Source organism: Achroia grisella, unplaced genomic scaffold (assembly GCF_030625045.1).
Source record: "Achroia grisella isolate CSIRO2021 unplaced genomic scaffold, CSIRO_AGI_Agris_v1 utg445, whole genome shotgun sequence".
Classification (NCBI taxonomy): Eukaryota; Metazoa; Arthropoda; class Insecta; order Lepidoptera; family Pyralidae; genus Achroia; species Achroia grisella.
In genome coordinates this window covers 2,141,829-2,166,160 of record NW_026712860.1, presented here as the reverse complement: position 1 = coordinate 2,166,160, position 24,332 = coordinate 2,141,829, and the positions used below count along the sequence as shown (strand labels likewise).

Genomic DNA, 24,332 nt, shown 5'->3' with positions numbered 1-24,332 from the left:
CGCAATTGAATTTTAGAATCACTTAACAAAATGAAGACTTATAAGTAGTTAAAGAACAAATTCCTACATACATAAAATAAAAAATGTTTTACATATTACAGTTAAGAAGGAAAAAGTTACATTGTGCAGTTATCTTAAATGAGAGCCTATGAAATTTTCAGAGGAAAAGTGTGTATGATACAAAAGGGCGGTTATCACGTACGACTGAGCCGCCACGCTGCCGCGTCTTGAGCGGAATCTAAACGGTTTCTAATACGGGCATTCTCATTTCGAAGCCATTTTCAAACATTATCCAGGTTTCGTACCCCATAAAATTGTGTTGTACTTTGACTTTTTAGCACCATTCGCCTTTGGTTCTAGTTAACATCGATTAGGAAAAGAAAGTTTTACATTCTGTAATGGATATTTCAGTAATATATATGTCAGCATATTGATTATTCTTGTATATAATTGCAGGCCTAGTTTGTTAGGATTGATTACTGTAGAGGATGAATTTACATAAGAGAACTTAATATTACATTTACTAGTTCTGTCTATCGCAATGAAAGATAAGAAACTAATAATAATAAAATATGAATGAGAAGCAGTAAATATTATTTTGTCTAATTTAAAAGTTATAAGTATACATATATACAACTTCGGTATAGCTTCATATAAATCATTTTCCATATTTTATATTCAAATTAATACATAAATTATAATAAAGTTTATAATAATAATAATAATCTCAGGACAATTTACACAGCGCCATCTAGACTCAAGTTAAGCTAGCTAAAGCTTGTGTTATGGATACTAGATAACTGATACAAATACATAGATATATTTTTTCGTAAATACAATTGTTTGTGCTGTGCGAGAAATCAAACCCGTGACCATCGGACGTAAAGCGGTGTGCTAGACCGAGTCAATAAATTTATAAATTATATTATCATTTAAAACCATACCTGCATTACAAAAATACAACTACCAATTAAAAAATATATACTTTAAACGCGTGCGAAGGTCAAGGTCACGAGTAATAGTCAAGTAATCTTATTTATTCCTAAAATGAAAATTCTCGAAAAAAATAAAATTCACACACAATCGGTTGGTATAAATATCCATCAATACCCAGTATAAATAAAGGGCAATGGAATTTAAAAAGCGTTTCAAAGGAGGTGCTATTACGTAACCACTTTCTGCACCTCGGGCAGAATTTTTATAGTACGTGCCTTTAGAACCAAAGATTTCATCGAAGGCCAAAATTGAGTATCCTAATCGAGTACTTTTAAACCAAGCCTGATGAATAGACAATTATTATGTACTAGCAAGCTTTTTACGTGCTTCACTATTTAGCTCTGGTTTTTAAAAATAAATAATTTCGTGTACGTTACGTTATAAATCGATAAATATTCAATTTCATGATCCTAAAACTATAAGCTATGGGTTGATGAATCAATTTAGTCTAAACAAAAAGGACCTCTATGTTCCATGCGACCACATGATTCTTACAATAAATGTCGTCTTGATTAGCACTTCTGATAAAATATACTATTTTATATTATGTGATTATTACTTCATCGAACGACGGACATTATTTTCATAAAAACATTATCAATCGTCACGATATTTGTTTAATCTTCAAAATTAATAGCTTAAAAAAAAATTTATTGCCAATATATTGAGCTTACGAATTTTTTGATGTACACGTACGTAAAAAGAAATGTTAGACATTTATAGTATTCACCGCAACCCTCTCGACAAAGTCCAAATGGTATATAAATGTGGATGCTTTTAGTTTATACGATTTTAGTACAACTTTACAAGTACTTATTTCGGCTAAATATGTGAACAGAATGCTTTTATTTATCCTAAATATTTTAATATTTATATCGATATATTAATTATTATTTTGAAATGAAAGAAATTACAAATATAGTAAATATTTGTATCTTTTGTATTCTCGAATCTCACCATGATGTTATATTTTTGGTGTCCGTTATTACTTTTTTTGTTTATTACCAAACTAAAGTCTATGTAAATTGTTGTCTGTTGCTACATATAAGCAGTAATTTATTATTCTCAACGAAATAACATTTTCCTTATAGGTTACAATTTTAACATCAATAAGTAATTAATACACATACCGTACTTAGTAGATATCAATAAAGCTAAAATGTTATTTTTTAAACCATTTTACAAGTTGTGTATGAGAGTTATTCTTTGAATTATCTCTTTTAGAAAATGGAAGAAGTTATACATAAAGAAGCTCTACAGGAATTGCAGAACATGTAGTGTGTTCGTTGTCAGTACGACTAATCAATTCATTTTAGAGTATTTCTTTTATTTTGACATGCTGGTTCTGATACGATAATCAATTATATACGCAACACAATACCTGTACATTTTACCAGTCGATCCTGCTATATTTCTTTATCAAATATCTACATAATTTACCATTTTTTTGTTAAAAATATTTTAAAGTAATGTTCTGGAATAATGAAATTTTCCAAATATAAACCCTCAGCTTATGATATAGGTACACAGAACACAATTATATTAATTAATTAATATAAAAATTGATTTACAGTAGATTATTTCATAAATTGTTACAGATATTTCTTTTCTTAGGTTTGGTTCCTTTAACATAACATTACAGTATGATCGTTGCTCTTAACCCAGGTTTTTCTTATTACCATTCTAATGTCACTTCCCATCTAGAAGGAAACTGATGACGAGCCTCAAGATAAACCCTGGACCCAAACATCAACACGTTTAGTGTCTTTTACAGCGCTTGAAGTAGTAAAATCTTTGGACGGCCCGTAAAAAACCCATAAACTTTATACGAGTAACCCATACATATATAGATATATCTACTGCATTTATGTAATGCTGCACTTTTATGATGCATCCATGATCTGAGTATAATGTGTTTGTATACCGATTACAATAAAGCAAATATTTAATTTTAATTTAAGGATATCGTAAATATTCCAGTCAGAATCAAATCAAACCGGTTAAGCCGTTTCTGAGATTTGTATGTATAGATAAACAGAAAAAAATTGAAACAATCATTGTTCTGAGTTTCATTACAGTGCTAAAAATCCTTAACAATAGTTTTTCTCATATACGTATCTTACACGTAAAGACAGCAATCAGTTGCAATTGTATTGCGTATATACACGTGACTTGGTCCGCGTGGAATTTTATTTTACTTTTCTAAAATAAAAGTAGCCTAATTTCCCTTTATTACATCAGCTACCTGTCGAAAAATCGGTCAAAATTGGTCCAGCCATTTCAGAGAGTAGCCTGAACAAATAGGCAGACAGACAAAATTTGTAAAAAATGTTATTTTGGTGTACCGTATATTATGTATGTATGTATGAAGGTAATAAATTAATACACTGTGGTCGATTTGGTGTGATATATATATAATGAGATATTATTATCTCCTCAGATTTTCATAATGACGGTTACATTTTTGTATGTTGGTCGTAAGTCTTTACTCATATTATAAATGCGAAAGTATATTAGTTTTACTGTTACCTGTTAACGACTAAACAACTAAACGAATATTAATGAAATTTGACGTGAAGATATTTTGTATTTCAAAACGAAATAGTCCTATCTATATCCCTATCATTTATCTAAAAAGTAGACATATAAACACATAAGAGTCTTAGTAATGTATATATACGGCCTGTATGGCATAAATTAATATTTTTAATGTAATGTAATCCTTAGAAATAAATCAGCATAACGCGTTTATCATTAGCAGATAGAAATAATAAACACATATTTAAAAAGAATTTATTTTCTCTCTTCTTTTGCTGCTTATGACATTTAGGTAGACATCAACAATTTGTTAATTATTACATAAAATAGAAGAAAAGTATTGTGCGATTCAGAATATCTTATTAATTTTCTTTAATACAGTCTTATTTTAGAATTATATACATACACAGAATCCATGAATAGAATACACTTAGGCTCTAAGCTGCAGAGATAAATTGAACAAATAACAACCATACATACAAGTAGGTCTGTATCACATTCTTTATAAACTTCAATAGAACACATTTACTGAAGATTATTTATTACTATTATTATGTAATAATACCTTAACGTAAAGACTAAAATAAAAGCTATATTATGCAAATTATTTATTGTATCATACTTATTGCAGAAAATACCAATCGTCATAACTACAAGGAAAAATATTGCTTAATTTTATACTCGTAGGTTCTAAAACCTTGACAATAATTCGGATAGTAAATCATTTGAAATGTACAAAACAATATTTTTGCCATTCTCTGTTAGTGTTTCACAAGTAAAATTTTATTTAAAATTAAAATGACTTTCATACAAAATTAGACCTGAATCTACTGGTCCACATACACTTATTACTATATGATTTTCTATTTGTCCAGCAAATTATGATGCCTCTTTAATATCGCAGTACACTTTCGACTACAAGGTCTATGTTCAGGGGATAAGTTTAAATGAACAACATTCACTGCTTTATCGAATGTCACTCTCGGAAGTCATCGTGTCAGCGTCACTTCTGTATCACTCGAGCTTCTTGAACTCTCTTTGATTACGTCAAGTTCTCTATTAGATAACGAAGAATTACGGGAAAATTTATGAGAAGCACTATAATCACTTTTATCTTCACAATTTTCACGCACACTTCCATTATAGTCTTTGTTATTATCAGAGTCCTCTTCAACATCATTAACTTCGACTTGTAACAAATTGTCGTTATCTTTCAAACCGTATCCATTGAAATTTCTCTCATAGCTAAGACTTCTAATTCTATCAAGATTTTGTTCCAGATTTTGCAAATCATCATCGACTCCTTGCGAGTCATCGAATTTCCATTTAATATTAGAATTAAAGTGCTCTACTCCTGGATACAAGCCTATACTATTACTTCTGTGCCCGAAGACCGGACAGTTCCGGAATTCTCACAACTCTGAATGCCGACCGTTACAAGCTTTATTGAAGTTTCCTTCATCTAAACTTAAATTAGACCGCGAACGGCCACATTCGAAGCCCGGACTAGGTCTAAATAAACAGAAATCTGAATTCTTCAATCTACATTGTCGTGAACAGGGTTCAATTTGAAAAGTAGACCTATCCAAATGTCTGTAATCTGTAATTCCATAATTGTCAAAATATCTTGGATCTTGTTTACATGTGCTGCTTGAGCATCCTTTAAATGACCCAGTGCACCGGAGTGGATCCCGTTGACAAGCTTTTTGGATAGCATGTAAGGAAGTTGAAGAAACAGTGCGTTCTAATATCTCTCCCCAATATTTTTCCCCGAGACCTTCAAACTCTCCCTTCGAATGCAAATCAGACGTAACTGGTGATCCACAGCAACCTGTTGGCTTTTCATAGCTTGGAAAAGATTTACTTCGTCTGCAACAAACCTATGAAAATTGAAATATTGATTATTTTAATATTATACCAAAAGTTATTTGACTAATATTGTTTATCATAATTTTATAGGCAAAGAGGTTCCTCGACGAGAGTTATAAAGTAATTTGCTTCGAAATCGTGAGATAATTGAAGTTTAATCTCTTTTGTTTTCCATTTAGAATTCAGTAGAATATGATCTTTGGGAGTGTACTTACATAGTATTGTAGGAGATCATTGCTAATTCTTCTAAAGTGGCTATTGAGAAGCCAGTACAGAAAAGGATTCCAAAAACTGTTGCTCAATGCTAACCAAGTGACGATGAAATCCAAAGAGGGTGGTACCTGTATATGGAAAATAGTGAAATATTTATATTTACATAAAATTGTTAAAACCAGGCGATGCGGAAATCGGTTTGTGTGTTAAGTTTCATGTAATAGCGGGTGAAGGATTTAGGACATTTTTTATAGAATTCTAATTCTGTTCTTTAGCGATTCTCTATTATAGACTAAAGAAAAACTAAAAATATCTCATAGAGGAGTAAAATAATCCATTTTGAGAAGATTATCGGTAAGCCAAGTACTATTTTATTAATTTAAATATTCTGTTAATTCAATAATAGACTATGTTAATAAATCTCTTAATGTTTTATTGACATTTGACATTTATCATTAATAAATAGAACTTGCACACGAAATCGCAGGTACCGCTAGTTGTAATATAAATAATTTATGTAAGTGGCACTATGTAATGTATCTCGATTATGTGTATGTAATATGTATTTTTTTTACAACAGGTAATATAAAAGAAGTGCACGTATCGCAATATACTATTAGTTTGTTATTGATGACATCATTTGTCGATAGTTTGATAGATATAGATAATATATGTTGTAATCTAGTATCATTTTCTATAATAAAAATAAGTTTGTAAAATACTTTCCGCGAATGGTAATTTTTACGATTCTATGTAGTATAGAATCATAAATATTAGAGATTTTTAATATTAATTTTGCTTGACGAAAGAAACTTCAGTCATAAACCATAAAATGTTATGTTTATACCTTACAGCCGGTACATGCCGCAACGACTTCCTGGATGGTGGCCGGGGTTACCATAACGATGAATCCTAAGGACATGGCTGCCATAGTACGTGATGTACTCACGCTATGTGGTCGCACTGGTACTGGTATATGCTGTTTAAAAATTGAAAGATGTTATCAGTTCAATAACGGTTAACCATTATGAGTATTTTTTTTAGTGTGAATTCATTTTTCAGGAGTATGAAATAAATTATTTGAAAGGTCGAGATATTAGTCTCTCGCATATGTTTTTCATTATGTTTCGTCATGATTGTGAGATATGGTAGACCAAATTACGTTTAGAGGCATATTTCGATAATGTTTATAATTATCAATACTACTTAATTCCTATGGGTATTAGAGTACTAGTGATTATAGTTTGTAATATCTAAAATAATGTTATTACATATAAGTAGAATCAATTAATAGGGCGTGGTGACGATCTAGGTAACTTATATTTAGATTTTTATAGAGTCCACTTTTTCATGAAATATAAAATTGACTTTATAATCAATAAGTACAGTATTATAAACACAAAATATCGGTTGCATTATTGACATTGCGTGTATGCCATAGTATGTAGTTAGAGATATTTAAACGAGCAATAGAACGTCGCGTCGCCCGTCTCGATAACATTTCAAGCCAGTACCTAGCTTTACTTGTTCGGCTACAGCATATGCTCAGCATTGTTGTTTGTTTTTGATCCACGATATTGATATCAATTTTTATAAGCAAGAAATTAAGTTGTACTTACTACTATATCATGGTCGCCACGAGAGTTCTTATTACAAGGCACTGGTACACCATTGGATCTGGTAGAATCCTGGTCACATTTGCTTCTGTTCTTGCTGACATGGAAGCCCGATCCGTAGCAGTACATGAGTGCCATTGTAGTTGGAAAGTAGTAGGCACAACAAGAGAGTATTCTGAAAGTAATGTTTACTATTTGAATTTAAGTATACAATTTTTAATCTGTATAATATTGTAACAGATATTAGGTATGTAAACAGATAATTAATATATACTCGTACGTATAAAATTATGCATAATTATGTGTAAGTATACCTAAATAAAGGTTTCTGAGAAATATATTGAAATATTAATAGTAATTCGTATTACAAATTTAAATTACATTCTCAAGTAATACAATTGTAACAGTTTTAAACAACTTTTCGGTAACATAACAGACAAGTCGATGATTATGAAACCGCCCAATTCCGTAGAGAGTAATAATAAAAGTTTTAATGAGCTCATAAAATTATGGTTAGAACTAATGCCAAGTTGAGTTCTGACTAATTGATTTGTAGATGTTGATTAGTGTTTGCTTATCTATGTTATATCTACTTAATTAGGTTACCTGTGATTAAATCAGCGTTTATAAAAAAAGTTTCAGCCTAAAGTGTGTTATTGTGATAAATCTATATATCTAATATTAAAGTTTTTTTATTTTATTTATTTGTGTACATGACTGACATTTGGATGGCTCATGCATTTAATAAACTTTGTATTTATTAATTTAAGTTCTAATATTATATATTACTTTTCTATTATTATTGATTTACAGGTAATTTATAAATTTTGTGCAACCAATCCTTGACTTCGAGTTATTTTTTTTATTTAATTTTATATATCAATTGTCGATTGCGATTGCGATTGTGCGATGACCGAAATACTAGAACTACTTACATACATTCTATATCTACGAAACATAATATTATATAAATGCGAGTACAATGGTTACAATAATAGAAAATATTGTTGTATATTTTCATTTTGATAATAATCAGCTCACATGTCTGTACTCACTTATATGGCCGCTGCGCTAAAAATCGTTCCATATGTAAGTTAATCCAGTTTTATCAACTAAATATATATAAAAAATTTACATGCGAATGGGCGTAAACAAGGAGATAGCTAGCTTCCAAGTCATGTTGTCTGCTATGAATTATTAATTTGTATAAAATAATAATATGTATTAATTTAATATAATATTACGGTAGATTAAACTGTACCTGAATGCAACTCTGCTGTGGAATACATCACAAGCCATCAATCCCGTAGAGTTGAAATAATACCCAGATCGAGGAAGAACCATTATTGCAAATAGTGAAACAGATAGGATCCACGTTATACTTATGACTAAAACGCAGCCCTGAAATAAAACAGTTATATTATATTACATTTAATATAACTACTAATTAATAAAATACTGAATCTAAGCATAGACAGCGTCCCTTGTAGGGTAAGTTAAGATACTAATAATCTTTAACCGATGTAAGACGTATGTAACTATTAAAATGTAATATTTTCTTCGAATTTTAATAATAATATTAATCTTTATTTGTCTCAAACAAAAACTAATACAACTGTTCGCCATACATTAATATAATTTAAAACTAATGAATGAGACAAAACAGGTCTATAACACAGTGAGGGCAGTGAGTCCACCCTCTCTGCTATTCTGTTATAGCCTTTATCAGTAAAATAATACAATATGAGATCGACGACGACGATAGCATATTAAGTTAAGTTTATAAAATTTTATTAATACTATTAAATCAATTACTTATTTAGAAAAGCTACGTTGTAGCAAATTTCAAAGTACCCAATTATTTACTTTATTTGTTTTACGCCACAAGCCTTAAACTTGTTCAAAACTGAACTGCGTATCCAAAGAGAAGAAAATTTAAACAGAATTTCGTAAAGAACCATCCTTGTTAAATTCTTCGAGAATAATTACATAGGTAATTGTTAGGATTTAGTATGGTATACATAAGTTTCCGAATAATCAACGCAATAAACACGGTAATAAATGACAAAGCTTAGTTATGTAAGTCAGATTTGAATATCAAAACTTTATAAGTAGCTCAAAGAGATACTCCAAGAGAAAGGTGTTATCAAGTACGCAAAGCCTTCTTTGAACGCAACCTCGGATTTACAGAATCCTAAACTCTTGAATGTGTGAATACGACTTCAATATTTAATTAACTTTATGAACCCTTTGTTTTGCTGCAATCTTGTCAAAAGGTCTCTGAGACATTCATTGAAGCTGTGAGGTAAACAAATTATAAATATATTTGGTAAGAACAAATTTTAAATTCTCTGAAAGTTTAGTATATTTATATTTGAATATTGAAATATTTGTTTCTACTTAAAAATATAAATGTATTTTAATTACTTTAGATTTTACATATTTTGAATTAAGGTAAACTTGTACTTCATGGCCTGCTATCTAGAGATATCATTCGATTGTAATCATATTTTGAGCAATTGTGTAATTATTTCTATTTTCTAGTTTGGAAATTCGTGGATCAGATGAATATGATTCATATTTATAATATCGTCAATATTTCATAAAAATAAAATGTTTGTATGTCTCACCTTTTTGCTCGAATGTTTGTGATAAGTGTTAGGATGTAGTAAATACAAATATCTATCGATTGCCATACACACTAAAATAACAGCACTTTGTTGACTTACTGCTCCTCGTAAAAGTGCCTGAAAGATATAGATAGATACAGCATAGTATAAAGAAGTGAATCATTTTCAAACTTAGCAACGGGTATAAGCGTAGTGACTCGTGACCGGAGGACAATCTCGTTTCATAAGCGATAGGGATTGAAATACTTACAAAGCGATTACAAAAGATTAAACTACGACTACGGTGACTTATTAACTACTACCAACTCTGAAATTTCTCTGAGAGATTCAGATTTTAACTTGAATATCCGGTCGACTTAAATTAGTCTTTGATGGCTATATACACATATAACTTTTACAGCATCCTATACAATCATATTTTATGAAGCCCATCGTAACATAATATAACATGACATAAACATGACAAAAGAATTGTTAACACGGTGATAAATAAGTTACGATAGTTACTTATTTAACAAAACCTAGTTTTTTTCTGAATTTAAATAAACATTTCTTAATATTTGTGATTAAGAAATCGTCGGTGTGTGTCAACTGTCTAGATTTACTCGTGCAGTCAAACGTGTGTAGATACATGCTGATTATAACGGTGATTATGACAATATTCTGAAGTGACCTTGGTCCATGAAATGAAACAAAGAGAATTTCCTGAAAGTGACGGAATTACGATTCAGCGAGCTAAGCGGTAGGCAGATGGCCCAAGTAACAAAGCCAAAACTTCCAAGATCCAAGACTTTATGCCCGGTCACTATACCATTAACAACCGAGCATTATACGTTACCAAAGTGGAAGTTTTAGCAATTTTATTGTTTGCAGACCGCCGCGTCAGTATATCTAACAATTACTCTTTTAAATTGCAAATTGTTCCCGCTTCAAAAGCTTCTCTACAATGTAGATTATTTTCATCGCTTGATGTTTTCTTAAATGCTGTCATTATAGATATTTCTAGTCATCACGTGTAATTTATTTTTGCTTTCCATGCATTCGAAGCGAAGTCTCATAAAATTACTTTGAAAGAACTTTTCGATTTATATTTCTGAGGTCAAATTTAATAGGTCAAAAACATGATGAAAACGAGTGCTACCGTCGAGTATTTCTCCATAATATCCGATTACCTTTAACTTTGCGTCTCCAATTGAGAACTTTTTTCTCGTAAAACAACTTTACTCATTTTCTCTCAGTCTCTTGTTTAAATAAAGTTTAGCAAGTCTTCGTAGCCTCGCTTACCTATTTCTAACTAGATTAAATAACTCCCTTGAGATTTAGATGGAAAATTAATATTCTATTTTTATTTTGTTTTAATCTTTTATAACATCAATTTTCCATTTAATTTTATTGTAAACTTAACTAATGAATTTAGTAACATTGGTACAAATTTTATTTCACACGTCATAACAAAAAAGTTGAAATTATAGTTTTAACTTAATTTCTATATATGTATACCTGTATCTGACAAAAGATCTCCCCGTATGGCCAACACTTGTAGAGAGCGGGCAAAAGAGCCACCGGAGCAATCAAGATACCCGTGAACAAGTCGTTGAGAGCTAATGAAGTCAGAAGATACCTAGGCTGTTAGAAAATAGAGTTTAAATTCAAAATTTTACGCATTTATTAATGTTGTATAATCTGTAGTTCTTATAAGCAAGCTATTTATAAGTATCTTATTCATTGATAAGTTAAATTAAATATGAGTATATTATAATGTTTTATTAATATTTTAAGAAGCCAATTCATATTATTAAAATAAGTATTTTTATTTTCTAATCTAAAGTTATTTTACCTGATTATCTATATATTTGATATAACGTCGATTATTCAATACACAAATTAGCACTAAATTGCCAAATACTATAGCCATTGACATTGCAAATATAAAGAAGGCTTTCAGAATGTCTGCTGGCGCTGGAAATGTAGAAGGCCAGCCTTTACCGTGTTGCCAGCAAGAACTATTAAAAAGAGATGGCGCTATGAGCAATGCGCCTTTAGTCGAGTCGAACATAGTCGGCGCCTGCAAATAGCAGCGCAATCTCCTCTTGAATTAGGCATTTAGATCATAAATGTTGTAACTGCTTTTAGTTCTTCCAGACTTCTTTTCGTTACTTCAGTATAGTTAAAATTTGTCAACTTAAGCACACCATTTTGTTTTATTTTTCTCAGATTTAAATATTATATTTTCCGTGATGTTCAGATATACTTGATGGTGACTTATATCCCAGTTGCTTGGACTTCATTATAATTCACCTGAAACAAATAAAGTTGCATTAAAGGCGGAAATATTAATACCTGTAATTTAATAGGACTTTCCTGTAGCAAACGTAATTAAATTAATTTCCACTTTCTAATTGATAAAATGGCACGAAGTGCCTTCGCTTCCATTTAGTAATCGCCATGTCAAATATTGGCAACTTGGTACGGTTTGTGTCTTTGATCAAAGGAAGGTTTGTAATTTTGTTGTAGTTAATCAAATACAACATATCTCATTGCGAGTTTTGTTATACTACGATGGTGATAAATAATAAAATTATAATAGACAATATTGTAATTTAATATTAAAGTTGTATATAGTTGTGTAGATTACAATAATAATAATATAATCTCCTTGGATAATTCAAACAGCGCCATCTAGTTCCGAGTTAAGCTGAGCTAGTGTTATGGGCACTAGACTGCTGATATAAATACATACATAATATACATAGAAACACCCAGACCGATACAAACAATCATATTTATGAATCATATATATGTATACCGGTGCGAGGAATCGAACGCGCGACCGTCGGACGTTAAGCGGTGTGTTAAACGACTAGACCTCCGAGACCGTCAAATATGCATTACTAGCTCTCCAAAGTAGATTTTTTAAAAAGTCATCTATGTATATACCTCAGTCTCATCTGTTTCAGCCGCCAAGCAGCATGCTTTGTATGTTGGGTTTAGGTTAAAAGGCGACATAAGGTAGTAACATCTTAGTACTCCAGAGTGGCAATATTTGTGTCGTACCACATGATAACTTTATTGTCTGTAATGATTCATGTGTAATGTCTCAAATAATTCATGTGCGTATATACACGCATAAACAGCATTATGCGACGGTTGCCACTTAATACACTTATTACCTTTCCAAATAAAATAAAAAACGAAGAAAATCGTTACATACATTACGAATGAAGTATTAATGATTGACTGCTATTTCATTTTTCACAAACATTATGATATATGATGTAAACCTACTTGTAAATGATTCAAAAATGTCCAATAGATTTTAAATTAGGCAAGTAATAAACATAAGTCCAGTTTAAATTTACTCATAGCAAGATTCCCTTTACAAGAATAGTGTGTCACAAATTGTAAGTGGACATAAAATATTCTTGTTGCGTTGCAAAAAGAAAACAGGGAAAAGCCGGAAATGATTCTGAGTCGTGGATACTGAATCAATTTCACTTCCTTCGTTGCCAGGATTAACTTGATAAATGGTGCTATTCTGACTCCTTAATATTTTAGAAAATATTTTTATAAGATCAAAAATAGAAGCAAAATATTACGCAGAGCATATTTTGGTATACTCTTATTTGTAATTGCTGTAAATAATACAGATATTATAAGAAAGTTATCGTATATAAATAATAATCGAAATAGACACAATATTTTTTATTTATGCGGTTACTATTTACACGTAAGCAGTGGGTTGACGATAAATTACAGCCAGGTATTTTCTTCTAGAAAATATTTGTTTATTGCTACTATTGCAACTCGCTCAATAGTCACTCCAACCAAATAGATTAGGTAAGTCTTTAATAAACTTTGATTTAGGAATATTTTAAACTAATTTTACAGGCATATAATGGTAACTTATTCGTGATGCTAGTTATAATCAGCATGTGTTGTAAATCACTACTTAGTTTTAGGGTGTTATACCTCCATACCCTGTAATTTTACTACAAATCGGAACATAACTTGCTAAGCGAGAAGGTTGGTTATAGAAATAAGTTCGACAGAGGTACCCACGTAGATGACTTTCTAACTTGACTTTGTTTTTTGTTATGCGTACTTCTTTGTTTTCGCATGTTTAACAAAGTAAACATCCACTAAAAATCACTTTGCCGAAATTCTAGCAGTAAACATCTAGTACAAAATAAACAGATCTTGAAAGGCAAAACTATAGTAAAGTAGCATAAATAAACTGTGCAAATACATTATAAAGTTAAGACTCTGGTCCGTTTGTTATATATGTTGCATATTTGAAAATGGTAGATACTTAAAAAATATCAATATTTGTCTAAATAAGATTACATCAATTAATGAAACAACAACACCCGTACATAATAATTAGATGATTTGTAATAATAAAAATAAATAATATTACATAAAGAAGATTAACTTTAATATAAGCTAATCATAGATTAATATGGGAAACACCTGAGCCAACCTAAAGCCTTGAAATTGAATTTTTACGGTATAATATGATTTCGTGTCGTTTTCATATACACAGCTTATTTTGTATAGATAAAAGTCATCTCGATTTTTAATAAACTTCAGAAAGGATTACGATTTCCATTTGATGGTATTTGTTATACACTGCAGATAGAGTAATTAGTCACCATTGATATTACAATACAATTTGCATGGAATAATTTTGTCGAAGAAATTTTAATTTTATGTATTTTAATATTAATTTACACGACAATTTTATTACACGATCAAACTTCATTGTCTTATTCAACAGATGTAGACGATATAGCCAATATAGATATAGAATATGTACCTAAAAACTAATTTTATTCTATAAGAAAGATAGAACATTCATCTATATGTAAATTTTAAGTTATTTATAGGTGAGAGTCAGTAATAATCTGTCAACTTTCATGCCAGTGGTTTGGCCGATAGGCGCCTATTTCCTGTACTTCTGAAGAAAAATCAACTAGTTATGTACTCTTCTAATATCGTCTACTTCACTTACTATTCTATTTTATTATATGTACATTTTACATGAGAGCATTAATGCAACTGATCAAATTATTGGCGTAGCGACGTGTCGCCATGTTAGACTACATAGATAGATGAAATGTGTAATTAATAGTATGAATTATTAGTGTGGTGTGGGATTGTTAGTAACGGAAACTAGTAGCCAAATTTCTAATAATAAACCATGTCATGTAGACCTCTAAATAGTCCTTTAATAGAGTAGAAACCATCGTGGTTAATTCTTAGTCAATCCATCACGATGAGGTTGAACGAACTGACTTGAATTCATGATCATTCTATCATCCCGCACTGTTGGCCATCCAACGCATACCATTAACCATTGATATGAATCCGCGGCATATGCAAGTGACAAGTGTGAGATTGCTCGACATCTGCTAGGCGAGCCGTGACGGCTCCTTTTTGTTTTATTAGCTTACCCGCACAACATCGTCTAATTCATATTTTCCCTGTTTTTGCTACAATTATTATTGATGATCTGCTCTATTATTAACACCATGGGCAGTATAATACTAAAAAAAAAAGAAAATTTGTTTCTGATGTATTCTTGTTCAAACAAACAGATTTTTTAAAATAGTAAAGATTTTATTATAAAATATGTTGTTAAATGTGTTTCAACATAGGATCGATAAAACCTACATAAAAGCTCCGAAAAAGATGTAAAATAATGTCAATACGCCACCTAATATTTCGTTAATTACTTAATAAATAACATTATAGACGACTATATATTAATAATTTAGTTACTGTTGTCGTTTAAATAATTTCAATAGATGGCGTCTAGAAATTTACACACATGCAAAGTTGTGGGCGCTCCTAGAAAAAAAAAATATATCTACTAATATTGTTATATCCTTTAAATGATACAGTGAAAATAATAAATGGAAATCTGAGATAAAAAAAGCATTATATGAGGTGTGAGAGTACGTGCGTGACTGAACATAGGTCACTAAGAATCCACGCTGGAATATATTTCTCGGTACTTTGCCGATTGGAGAAGGCATCAATTTCCTTCAGGAAATAGCGTTCCATATCGAGAGTTAACTAGTAAGTATCTCCCACTTGTATAATATTATTCTTTATTCACCTATCTGATTTCCATAACCAAAACAATTTTATACAATATAACATGTATATTACTTTTTAATATATATTTAGGGGTTGAGCCTTATTGTGATAAAATGATTATGATAAAGTTGTTCGTCTACGGGATGTTTAAAAAAAAGATACGTCCCATTATGTGTTCAATTAATCTTGATTATTATTATTATTCTTTCTCTTTATTAAAATTATAGATGTGGCGTGAGTTTCCGCATGGTTATAATGTTATATAAGCGTATTATATTAACGTATACTAAAAATTTAATTGGAAGAAAAATAAATGATGCTACTCACTACTATACTACTCAATACTATAGGAAAAAGCTAGTAAATAATATATATAGTATTCAATAAACCCTCATAATTTTATGGTGTTTTGTACTTCAGAACGGTAAAGTAACAATACATTACTCATATTCCATGTTCAGATTAATATAACACGTGTAGATATATAGTAATCGTAAAAATAAGTTATGCCACATTTAGGCCTTGCAGTAAATCGTAAAAATAACTAGGTGTTTTAAAAATGTTTAAAAAAGGAAAGAATAAGTAATAGTGATAGTTTCAATATCTTTGTTTGGCTTCACAATTTGTTCGCCCTACTCGCATACACTCGTAATATAATCGCGAAAGCTGACATCTCGAACGCCAGTGACACGGAAACATCCTCCTTTTGGTTCGACGGCAACCACCAAATATCAAACATTATTTTGGCTCTCATTGTCGGGGATTTGTATATCACTGCTCTGTCGGGTTCTTGTGTAATACGAATAATATTTGGATCTTCGTTTGTTTGCATTTACACAACGACGTTTTCAATGTTATCATGAAATTTATGCTTGTTTAGTGTACAATCAAACTAACTACTGTACTATCCTGTGCAGAATATTTAAATACGATTTTTTATATTCTTTACAATATCATATTATTATTATGTATAGTATCAGAAATTTGATATATATGACTAATAAGTATAAATAAGTAAAAAATAATTAACTAACTACTTGTTAAAATTTAGACATTTAATATAAATGTATAAACATAGAAGTTTTGGTACTACTACTAATACGACTGTATTATAGCTAGGTAATGAGAAGATTTATCTTTGTTTTTGTTTTATTAAAAAAATAAAAAAAAAAACACAAAAATATTGTATCACTGATATTATGTATATCAGTGATACAATATTTTTGTATCACTGATATACATATAAATAACTGAAAAGAAATTAGTTATTATTATAAAGAAATAATTATATTAATATGCAAAAAAATCTGAGCGAGGTAAAAAAATATGTCGAAATTATATTTTATATTATTATTTAAAAATCAAACATCAAAGACTAAATATATTTGGTTACTTAAACGATTCAATGAAAGAGTTTAAAATGAAAGCACTTCCCGTGCGATGAGTGAGCACATAGACACGTTATGATTTTATTACTGCTTATTCATTTACAGGGTTCAACGTTCAATTCAGTTAACACTCAAAGGACCTGATATATTGAATTTAAACTTTGATGTCCAAATAAATAGAAATACATTTACACAGACGATTACCAACTTATTGATCCGAAATTTTTACTTTATATAATAACACGCATAGAATTTGTTAAATAATGATGTTTTTATTGTAGGGAACCTTGTATTAGTAGGGATTATGTATATATTATAACAAACAGAAGAATAATAGTGACGGCATGGTCCATATCTTTAACGTAATTTTAACTCCCCCAATAAAAATATTTGGGGGATTTTGAGCAAAATTGGACGGAAAGATAGACGGCACTGGCACTATTAGTTTGATAGTTTGGTGATCTGTACTCTATTCTCTTTGACTCTAAATGATACCTTATCAAATTTAAAAAAGGTTGATAAATATAAATTGAACCCTAATAACCTCACAATATTCTGATGTCGACTTCTTGGAGAAAAGATTATTAGTGGAGATAAATTACTTGCTAAAAAGTAAATAAGTCTACTAAAGTATTTGCCTCAAAATTCGAATACGCAATTCACTCAATATGATCAGATCAAAAGTGTAATTACGGGACTTAAATAACATAAGTTGAAGTATAATGATATGTATCTACAATATATAACTACAATCTACAATGTATGAACTAGAATGGTAACTAAATAAAATCAGTTTCTTATCTGGGATAAGAAACTGATTCAGGATTCAGGATATTCATGGCCGGTAGGTATAAATAAAGTTTAATATAATCAATATATATATATATATATATCCTTAGCCAGGTTCAAAACTTGAAATATAGGATTTTTATGAAGTATATATCTACTGTAAAGGATTTAACTATATAACAAAGGGATAATTGTGTTTCAGCGTTTGTTTTTCCCTAAGTCTAGCAAGAGCAATATAAATAAAAAATATTGTGCAAATTTAAAAAAAGAGATATTTTCATCTATTTATTGATGAAATGTTGCACGTTGAAATTATAATAAAAAAAAGTGAAATGTACGACAAGAATGTGTATAATATTATTAAAAGCAATATCGCCTCTCTAGGCTTTACGTTGTAATTTCAAAATATTGCTATTTAGTTTTAAGATACATTTATGCAATGCACCATAAGGTTGACCTCCACGCATAATATTTTATTACTGTAATTGCGATAGCAAACATTATTGTAAAAGACATAGACTGTATTTTAACTATATAGACAAAATAATAGGTTGAATCCTATAAGGCATAGGAATTATGTCAGAAGGAAGCCTGAAAATGGCACTTTAAAGAAATTATACGAGTATTAAGATCGATTTCGTGTAGCCCATACTTTAAAAGGATAGATGGCGTAGGTAATATATTTTATATATTTATTACCTACTCCATATATTCTTTTATAAGTACGAATACAGTTTCATAGGTACGTACATTTCATACTACAAAATAAAAATGATGATGTGGTACAAAAAATATATATATATATATATATATATATATATATATATATATATATATATATATATATATATATATATAAGATATATTATATATTAAAAGAACTTTGATTTATGAAACTTGAATATTAAATTCTTATATTCGAAATCATAACATAGTATAAAACAAAGTCGTTGTCGCTCTCTGTTTCTATGTATGCTTAAATCTTTTAAAGTACACAACAGATTTTGAAACGGTTTTTTAATAGATAGAGTAATTCAAGAAAAAGGTTTATATATATAAAATAAATGTACACCCGTGCAAAACCAGGACGAGTAGCTAGTATGATATAAAAAGAAACATTGAAAAAGAGTTTGCAACAGTCGCATTTACGAAATAAATGGTGTTACGATGTGTAATGACTATTCTAACTCACCATTTGTGATGACTGACTGTCTGGATTACGTAACCTGATTTTTTTAGACATAAAATTCATAATTCACCCTTTTTTTGCATTTCTCACGCACCACCATCGATCGGTAGGACTTTTTGCATAGTTTGGTCGGTTATAAATAAACTCCTCAAATGCTTATCTACGACAGATATTTGATTCAGCAAATATTTATTTCGAGGAATTGTACTGAAATGTCTGAAATATTGAAGCTTCCAGTGGTTTTCAATTTTCAAGTTGAGGTTTATTTTAGTTGTATCTGTTTGTTTTGTGTGGGACTTGGACAATTAGGAGACGAGCTAAGGAACAACTTTTTTCTTTTAAAATAAAATATATATACCGCTATAACATATATTATTATTGTGCCTACAATATATACATATATCTAATAATTAAATTTGGTATACAAGTAAGTTCTTGTCGAAGTAATAATATAAGAAAATGTTAAAGTAGGTGCAAGGATATTAACATATCTTAGTCCACAGTGATAGCACTAAGCGGTACTATTCGCGACGTACATCATATATATTGACGAACGGTTGCCAATTCTACCGCCAGATCGTCAGATTTCTGTTACAAAAGAGTTGTTCTATCAGTAGATGCCACATCCATAAAGCAGCTGATTGTGTAATATTTTAACATGTGTTAGACAATGTACGGGTTTACATATTAATGCGTTGCAGAGTATAGTCTTAAATAACACTATATTTATAATAGTGACCACTAGAATTGAGACCATACTTCTCATTGAAATCGGTTGAAATGTATTTCGTCACCAAAAACGATATAATCACGTTTAATTTATCAAACATTAAATATGATAATATAATCAAAACATTCAGACTACGTAAATTAAAGTGTATATACATTCGAATCACGTCTTACAATTGTAACCTCACATAAATTTATGTGAAGTGTGAGGTATTCTAACTATAAATTAATATTATTGTACTCATATATTACTTGCAAAGATAAATCTAGTTTTACTTGAAATTCACTGTTAGTACACACAATATAAGTTATTTCATTAAATTATCATAATGTTAATACTATAGCATATAGTATACTTCTAGAACTTCTTGGTATGCAGACGATTAATGCGAATATATGTATCTCACTAATTAAACACTAATAAAAACAATAGTGGTACAGTTGTACGATGTATGCCTTTTACATTAAAAAACTACTTCGAGGTATAGGAAGTCCCATAGATTTGCTATAGATTAAAGTAAATATTAATAGATTCATTATTGGTATTACATTCAAAACTATATCACAGTGCAGTATTACGATTCTAGTTAAATTTTTTTGCACCTAAATAACTATAGAATGGCGGACGGCCCACCTGATTGTAAGAGACAATCTAGGACCATATGTTCTTATATCGAACATCTGTAAGGACATGACGTCGCAATGTGATATTCCAGAGGTCAAAGGTGTCATGTAATATCCGTTAGTTCTTATATATAACAAGAAAAACACCCGAGACTCAAACCTTTTTGAAATCGGTTGACTATTGCACGTGACTCTGTACCTTAAATAATATATGAGTCTTGAATAGGGGTCTGGTACGCTGCGAGCAGCAGTAAAACCTCATAGGATTTATTGGAGTCACTCCCCCAAGGGATATATCTTAAGATTTTTTTTTATTGTTCAAGATTACGAGAACGACGTGAACTACACTGTGCCAATAATATTGGACTATAATATTATGGGTGAATAAAACAAAACTTCTCAACTATATCTCTTTTATGTGATGTTTATTTGTAAGTAAGATTTTGTGTCATAGCACAAATCAACAAAAATATATAGATAAAAAATGTATGTGCTAAATATAAGGGCAACCACAACGTCACAGTGAAAACAAATAACTCAGTAATGCCTAGGATTCCCGTAAACCACGCTCTCGACGTTTAAATTTCTTAAAAAGCATTACCATATTAGAATTACTAAATAAAATGAATTAAACAAAATGTCTAAATGATACTATTGACTCTATCCCTTATAGATAACAAAATATTTCCTTTCAATGTCTTTTTATTTAGACCATTATTTTATATATTCAGATAGATATTATAAAGCAGCAGAAAACTTGATTGTTACAACTACTATGTAGTAGTTCGTGACAAGTTATATAATTTTATAGTAAAATAATTGTTGACTTCAATCTTATATATATTCACAAATATTTTCAATGTCAATGACTATACTTATTTTTATAGTACCCAGTACGTAACAATTTTATTCGGTGCATGGTTGCTACTTTATACTGGTTGAATTATTTTATATCTATGTTGAAAAATTTAATTCAGTTTCCAAAAAACAGTATTCGGAAATGTTCATGAATATTCAATATCGGTGCAAAGTTTTTCAATTTCTATAATTGTTTGAAAACATTTTATGACTTTATACTATTTATTTCGCTTTTTCCCCCTCCAGATTGGTGAAGCATTTAGCTTTGTGGATTTTATTACCTATTTTACCCTCTTAGGGAATATAAATAAAACCCAAATAAAAGACAGTAGTGCAGTTTCTACATTTTATCATGACTTATTTTTTTACAAACTTTTGAATACTTCATAATATTTAAAAATTATGTATATCTGCTAAAGGTTAAATATCAATTATCTTAAATGTAATGTTTTTTTTTCTTTCTAATGTCATAATTTATTTAATAGTTAGAAATTTTGTCTCCATGAAAAATAATATTTCAGGATAAATCATACTAGTGCCATCTAGTTCTATGCTAAGCAGAGCTTCTATTATGGGTCCTAGATAACTGATACCAATACATATAATGCATTTTCTTGTTAATTAATATATAAATTGAAAACTTCCAGACTGATACAAACAATTATACCAATAAATACAAAATATTTGTGCCCTGCGAGGAATAGAATCCGCGACTTTCGAAAGTAATGTCGGTGTGCAAAACCGCTAGACTACTGAGACGTTCAAATGAATGTTTTTTATAATATTTTTTTACATTACAAAATTAGTTCAGATGAAAGGACAGGAGAAGAGATAATTTTATTGCTTTATTGCTTCATTTAACGAGAATATAGTGGTGTGTAAAGAAAATTTGGGTCAAGATAATTATTAAGTTCTCTATCGTCGATGGGGCGCCGCTCCGGAAGCCTTGGACGCGTTTTTCTGTCCGCCCTTCACTGTTCTGGCTCTGTTCTCACCACCCATCGAGAAAGTTATTGCTCAGTCTCGAATCATTTAGCCATTTGGAGATTTTTTTGTAATAACAATTCTGTTTCTTTTGTGTGAAATTAAATTATCTATGTGGTTTATGATAGAATAATTTTATTTGGCTATGTATATATCTTTTAGTTTTGTATGGTTCATTTAATTCAGTACCAGACATGAAATAAATCTATAAATATTCACTCAGCACTTTGATGTTTCGAACAAAAGTACCCATTTACAAAGAAAGCTAGACGGAATAGAGTTAGTTGGTAGTGACTTTCAGGCGACTTCCAGTAATAGAGCTGTGAAGACAGCATGAGTAAAAAAGTCTACGAAAATCGGTAGATAAATTTGCAGGCGGTAATTACTGTTTACATCCACCGCTATCACTAAACGGTTCACAAGTATTTTTGTCAAAACATTGAATATCAAATAATAACATTATATAAATAATATTACAGAAAGATTTATCCAATGAAAAATGTCGATAATCAACTACTTACTACTGTAAAAGAGTCGATACACTTCTTATCAAAAATTCTGAAACAACATTAAAATAATCAAGTATAGAAAACTTACTCGATTCTTTTTTTTCCAGTTGCCTTAATCGGGAGCTATAGAAAAATATATTCACTACTTTAAAAAAAATGAAATAGCTTAAACAGTAGTTGTAACAGTTTTAATTATCCAAATATAATGTGTGGGCACCTGTTTAATTGTCTTAAATATGTGTAGGATTGTTTAAGCACTAATAATGTATTTAAATAATAGAATACTGTTATACATTATTATATCCAATAGAATTAGTTATGTTCTGAATATGCTGACTTGTTTAATTAGACACACCATAGTACATCATACTTCACTATTTTGTAGCAAGTAACAAATAACAAAAGATAGAGCGACTCATAAAATGTTCATAATACTAGATACAAAAGATTTACATGTAAGAGTACACAGTGCAGGCAACTTTTCGGGCAGTTCACTAGCCGCAGATGCTCCAATTACTTTATCTCACTTACTAGGCGTTTTAACAACTATTTATAAAATAAAATAAATTAAACTATAAACTTAAGAAATAAATTATTAAAGATAAAGTAACCTACTGTAAATTAAAGCACAGCTCATGAAGTTAATGAAATTGGGCCATATTTTACATTAGCTGATTATACAACTTTTTGTAGGTACGAATTCTCTATCTCTAAATAAAAAACGAATATATCCATTATATAATATTACTTTATAAGGCTACGCAGTTTAGGAAAAAGAAGATGACTGTTTCCATGTGGACAAATATCGGTATATTTGCGGTTTCCGATGAAGCAGCTTGTGATAGAAACTACAGCAAACATTATTTTTTAACTGTACTGATAGAGTGATACAATAGGAAGGTTTATATGTATAATACATATGTATAATGCGAAGCCGGGGCAAGTAGCTAGTTACAAATGTATTACTACTCCTGTTTGATAAATCGATGGTGTATTTTTTTGTATCTATTTCAGTGTATAGGTATATATGTTTTCAGCATAGCGAACAGTAATGTAGGTCAGGAAGTATCTACACACGAGTACAAGCATGCTGCTCTATTTGGCTGTGTTGAGAAGTTGGCAAGAAAGCCAAGAATGGGATAGCCAACATATTATTATTTTAAAAAAAAAAAGCAATTATTTTTAATACATTTTAATTATGTAATACATGCGTATCAATTGTTCTTTGCGACATCAATCTTTACTAATATGATAAAGAAAAAATAGATATTTCAACTCTTTACAATACAATAAAAAAA

General features: G+C 29.9%; 2 protein-coding genes across 2 annotated transcripts in view; both read right to left on the bottom strand.

The window, feature by feature from the left end:
• Positions 1-3,807: 3,807 nt before the first annotated feature.
• On the bottom strand, positions 3,808-4,934 carry LOC131845008 (uncharacterized; the record flags this gene model as incomplete). The annotated part of the gene is made up of 1 exon (XM_059194020.1): positions 3,808-4,934. A coding segment is annotated over one exon (411 nt), but the record flags the coding sequence as incomplete, so codon positions are not given.
• LOC131844981 (trace amine-associated receptor 8b) overlaps positions 4,848-24,332 on the bottom strand; it is a 48,503-nt gene continuing 29,018 nt past the window's right edge. The window contains exons 2-9 of the mRNA XM_059193989.1: positions 11,700-12,160; positions 11,363-11,488; positions 9,863-9,979; positions 8,494-8,633; positions 7,236-7,407; positions 6,464-6,595; positions 5,619-5,744; positions 4,848-5,414 (exon numbers count right to left, since the gene is read on the bottom strand). Coding sequence (XP_059049972.1) covers positions 4,947-5,414; positions 5,619-5,744; positions 6,464-6,595; positions 7,236-7,407; positions 8,494-8,633; positions 9,863-9,979; positions 11,363-11,488; positions 11,700-11,918 — 1,500 coding nt within the window. The 5' untranslated portion in view covers positions 11,919-12,160 and the 3' untranslated portion in view covers positions 4,848-4,946. The remainder of the gene's footprint in view (positions 5,415-5,618; positions 5,745-6,463; positions 6,596-7,235; positions 7,408-8,493; positions 8,634-9,862; positions 9,980-11,362; positions 11,489-11,699; positions 12,161-24,332) is intronic.